We start from the raw sequence: 5,105 nt of genomic DNA, 5'->3' as shown, positions 1-5,105 counted from the left end.
AAACGGCCCCCTAAATCCTGCACTGTTTTAATGAAAAAGACGTTGCTCAGCATGATTATCAGCGCTTAATCTATATGATTTTAAATATGAGATATCTTAATAAAGATTAGTGAAACAATGACAGTTGTTAAACAATATCTACATGATATTTTATGTATTTCATAGTAATAAAATCTAATTTTGCGCTTATAATAGTACTCTTTATCAAAGGTATGACAGAATTTTTTGCAAAAATTAAAATGCTGTTTAACCGCAAAAAAAAAATACTTGTGGTATTGTTATTCCTGGCGTATGTCAAGTGATATGATGTTCAAGGAAAATTAGATGATGAACCACTTTCATTTTAAAAATAGATATTGGCAATTAGAAACACCAAGTTAACCAACATTATTATAATACAACCGCTTTAAACTAAAAAGTGCGTAGTTCATACATCATTTCTAAATACGCACTTACAGTTATCTTTATTTCTACGAATCAACTCGAAATCATATTTTGGAAATAATCTAGCAACACGTAATAGATTAATGTCGAGAACACGAAGAGGAGAAAGTTAAGCCTTTTGAAACATTTGTCCATCTCCACACAAAACTGAAACTGAATAATCCGATATATAACACATTCTAGGAAGAACCTCCAATTCCTCTTCGGTTGCCGCTCTTATAGTGTGTGCAGACATTACGTTTGGTCCCACCATTCGACCCACGGCTCTGAAATAAATGATCTTGTATTTGATAAATCTTAGTAACTATTTAATAACAATAACAACCTTAAGTTTTGACCAAGATGGAAGTCATCAATATTAACATGAGTCGTATTTGAATAATAGATCAGATGTAAAATTGGTCCTTTCTTATCTCTTAGAAGCATAGTATTTTCGAACGGTACTTTTCCCTCTTTAATCGATACAACACTACCTGGAAAAAATACCGATTTTTTCCGCAAAAAATTGCTGTTTTAAAACCAATTTTGTGGGCGAAAAATATTGTTTCTTACCGAATACTTGGAAGTAGCTGAATTTGTTTTGGAATATCTTTCCATATTTGATGACTCGCTCAACAGTACCCGTCAAAATGCATAATTTCTCTTGTTCAGTGTCCTTAAAGTTAAACATTGTCAATCTACTAAGAAGTTGTTTTTTATATTTTTTATTATTGTACAACTAGAATGTCTATTCTTCTTGAAACATACATATCGACCTGTGATTGGCATCTGATAAGGTTTTGAAGTCAAATCTTTCAGACACGTAAAAGTCGCATAAAAAGTGTTATATCTGGATGCTTTCTATTTTAAATTCTAGAATCGACATTTTTGCAAAACTCCGAATTCGCATCAGATCTTGCATATAGGTACAATGTGAATCAGTTTATATACTAAGACCTCAACAATGAACGAACATATTTTATTTAAAACGAAAATACTATTTCAATATAGTACATTTCTTTTAAAGGTTTTCTGTGATTCGGGATAGCTTTTTCTAATATGTAGTTCAGGGACAAGGAAAACACACACAACTTATTTTTATTTGAAAATTTAAAGTTTTCTCGAAGTAATTTGTAAAAAAGTAATTGAGAATTATTAATGTACCGTATAATTTATGTAACTTCGCAAACTCTTAAGAATTAGGCCACTTAAGAAACAAAATTATACATATAATAATTTCTTACAAAAGTAATTTTTTTATTACATTCTAATCAAATTTATATTGAGCACAGCAAGTAATACATTTCAAACTTTGCCACTCTGTATCTTAAAAACTATAACTATTTTATAGCTTATGCATGTCTGATAAAAATAAATATTTTAAATATATTTTAAACATGTTTGACAATGCTTCAATATCGAATATTCTTACTTTTTTAATATTTACTTATTGCTTACCCCAACATTTTTTAATTTCACCCTACCATCACTAGTCTTCAACGAATTTCGATTGAGTTCATTGGTTGTGCTATTTTGACTCGAATAATATATTCGCGGTTTAGGAGCTCCCATTAGTCCCAAAGAATTGTTTGAGTGGTTGACAACGTTCTAAAAATAATTTACACTTTTGCTATAAATCGACAAAATACATTTTTCGCCTCCATCTAAATAAACTGGTAATAATTAGGAGGGGCATCTAAATCTATATTCACGAATCATTGAAGTTGTGAACAGACATAGAGTTATATTTTACTTAGTTTTACCTGGTTTTACCTTCTCCGAAATATACAGGGTGGTTTTTTAGACACTTATTTAATGAATTCCAGCCACCTTACAAAATGTAACAACTTTTTAAAATGTTTAAATAAAATAATTTATAATTTGAAAACCGTTGCGTTCACAGCTTAAAGTGTAAATGCAAATTTGTAACTTTGTAAATTGTCTATCTAATGACATTAATATACATATATATACAGGTACTTCCATTTGAAAAACAAAAGTTATATTGCGTTAAAAAGTTTTAGATTAAAGTCCACATTGTTAACGCCCTGTACAATGTATTGATATTTTGGTTCAATAAAATTGTTAACGGATCTGTGGTGATTGGAAAGGCGTATTTTTTTGTATCTTTAACTGTTTTTTTTTGCTTCTACAGTGAATTTTTAGATACCATGATTTTAAGCAAAATTTTACTAAAATGGCCATAATCTGCCAACCTCGCAAGTAAAAAAAAAACAATTTACGGTACGGTGCATATGCAGCGTTTCAAGCTGCATTCCATGAGCTAATGAGAAATGGGTAGTTCTATTTAAAAAAATACACTTTGATCTTGCCTCGCATTTCTGAGACACTTCGTATCAAATAAGATATTTTTAAAATGTGCGACAACAACTTTTAGATCAAATTAATTTTCGAAAGTTCCACACCAACGAAAATAATGGACTCTCTTGCACTAAAAAACCACCCTGTATGTTCTTTCTTTCTTCCGCAGTTCTCAGCATTCTTCCAATTAAATATATAAATACATGAAAATAAGGGAAAATATATTGTTTTTTTAATGGTATTGGTTGAGTGCTGCTATTGCATGATAACTTTTTCGATTACATGAACCAAGAAATTAAACATTTTAAAAATGATTTAGTTATAGTGATTAGAAGACTAAAACAATGCAATTTTTGAATATATCTAGATACTAGAACTGAAAATCTGGTAATCAATTACCGTGCTTACTTGTCCATTTGTCGGCTGAACTCTTACAGTTGCAACAAGGCCCATACTTGGTGTTGAACATTGACCATTTTGTTTTCCAAAATTCGACCTTACACTTTCAGATTGTACGGAGTTGCTCGAGTACATGGAACTCATGGTCTTAAAACATATCTAATTATTAAAATGCTGAAATTATTTTCGAAGTGTTTCATTTAACTATTAATAACTTCAAATAAAGTTTTACTATAGGCTATTATTACTATATATTTTCAATTATAGATAACGGTGAAACGAAACGAAAACTGAATACTCGGTGAAATTTGGGCTTTTGAGCGGTCGCCGATACCTATGAGTTTAGAAATAGCATCTTCAGAGGTGTTTTGTGTTCCCTTCGGGTGCTCTCACATTCCTGATCATACATATTTTTAACAGTTTTTGGAATGATATGAGCGGATTTTAGTTTTCCAACCTGAGATAAAATTAATTCTTCAATAACAAACAACAAAAAACTATTCAATAACAAAAAGTTCCATCTAAAAATTGGAACTTGGAATACTGCGAGACAAAAGAGCGAAATAAAAAATGTAACAAACTCCTTTTATAAATTCCCTCTTCGGTTTACAAATTGAGTTGGTTTTATGTTAGCGCTGTTAAAGATAAATTAATTATACAGGGTGTTTGGTAAGTAGATGCATTCCTCGTAGGAGGTGATAGTGCACGTAATTTTGAATATATTTCTTTAAAAGACCATATTCCGAAAACTCTTAGTTTCCCATCTACAGCGTGTTAAAGTAATAATTTAATAATTATATTTTTTAATAGAGTGGAAACCCCTTGGAATATTTTAATGAAATTTGACCGACTGAGGCACTTAACACCAATACATGTTTAGTGATAAAAATTGTGTTTTTAGCTTCGCCAGTGGCATAAGCACAGACACGTCTGTAGATAATTTTAAATAAAAAATGTTACGCCAATGATATTTCTAAAAGTAAATATGATTTTTTAAGTTCCGGTTCAATTTTCAAGAGAAAAGGTCTCTTGACTTTTTTTCTACAACGCACCGTGTTTGAGTAAAAAAAGTAAAATCGATTTATTGCCCAGCGTAATCGGGCAATTTTAATTTAAAAAGTGGCTCTGCACTAGTTATGGTCACTGATTGAAAAAATTTAATAATTGCTGTTATTTCGAGTGTCTGAGTAACTTCTTTTTGCGTTTTTTTTGTAAAAAATTGATACAATCTCAGTGCACAATTTTTGTTTTTATACTAAACTTTACTTAATTACAACCCGCTTAAGCTATAGAATAAATCAATTTTAATTTATTTCGAAAACGGGACGTCGTTTTCGAGTAGTTTTTCATTGGAAAGAGTCAAGAGCTTTTTCTCTTCCAAATTGAACAGGCATTTGAATCATCAGGATTATTGCTTAAAAAATCTAGGTTTGTAAAATTAAATTTCGTTTAAATATTCCCAGCGGTTTCCGCAATATAAAAAAAAATATTTTTTAATTAATACTTTGACACGCTGTAGACGGAAGAGTTTTCGGAATATGGTCTATATATATATAAATAATCTTTATTTCCTACAGAAAAAGGCTATCGACCCAATCGGTCTTTCTGCCCTTGTTTATTATATATGTGCCTTAGCCTAGCTTATTCTAAAATTAATTCCTATTCCTAACGCTCGTATAAATTAATCAGCTATACAAAGAAAATAAAAAAAAGTAAAAATTCCTGGCTTACAAAACAAACAGATATTAGTCCTTAGTTCAGTTGCGTTTGTAGGTGTTCTAGTAAAGTATCTGTTGGGGAACGAAAACGGGAGTGTTTTGTCGGTCTTGCGAGGCAAAGGGGATTCAGTATGGTCCAGTTGTGGAGGTTGTTTGTCCATTTTGTCTGTAAGTGTATTAGTCTTTCCGAAATTTTTGTCATGTTTGTGCGTTCGTATAGTAGTTGGTTGGAAGGGTTGTGCA

General features: G+C 30.8%; 1 protein-coding gene across 3 annotated transcripts in view; it reads right to left on the bottom strand.

Annotated features, from left to right (window-relative positions):
* Positions 1-123: 123 nt before the first annotated feature.
* Positions 124-5,105, bottom strand: part of LOC109538333 — a 7,751-nt gene continuing 2,769 nt past the window's right edge. The window contains exons 3-7 of one of the 3 annotated variants that reach the window (XM_048663973.1): positions 3,145-3,303; positions 1,882-2,031; positions 997-1,099; positions 770-917; positions 124-710 (exon numbers count right to left, since the gene is read on the bottom strand). In XM_048663973.1, the coding sequence (XP_048519930.1) occupies positions 554-710; positions 770-917; positions 997-1,099; positions 1,882-2,031; positions 3,145-3,303 (717 nt within the window). In that variant the 3' untranslated portion in view covers positions 124-553. The remainder of the gene's footprint in view (positions 711-769; positions 918-996; positions 1,100-1,881; positions 2,032-3,144; positions 3,304-5,105) is intronic. The other 2 variants (XM_048663975.1, XM_048663976.1) reach the window with 2 other exon arrangements.

This window comes from Dendroctonus ponderosae, unplaced genomic scaffold (assembly GCF_020466585.1).
Source record: "Dendroctonus ponderosae isolate FM_Combo_2020 unplaced genomic scaffold, Dpon_F_20191213v2 Dpon_F_20191213_2, whole genome shotgun sequence".
NCBI lineage: Eukaryota > Metazoa > Arthropoda > Insecta > Coleoptera > Curculionidae > Dendroctonus > Dendroctonus ponderosae.
Note: the sequence above shows the minus strand (reverse complement) of the source record. Positions and strands in the feature narration are given on the sequence as shown.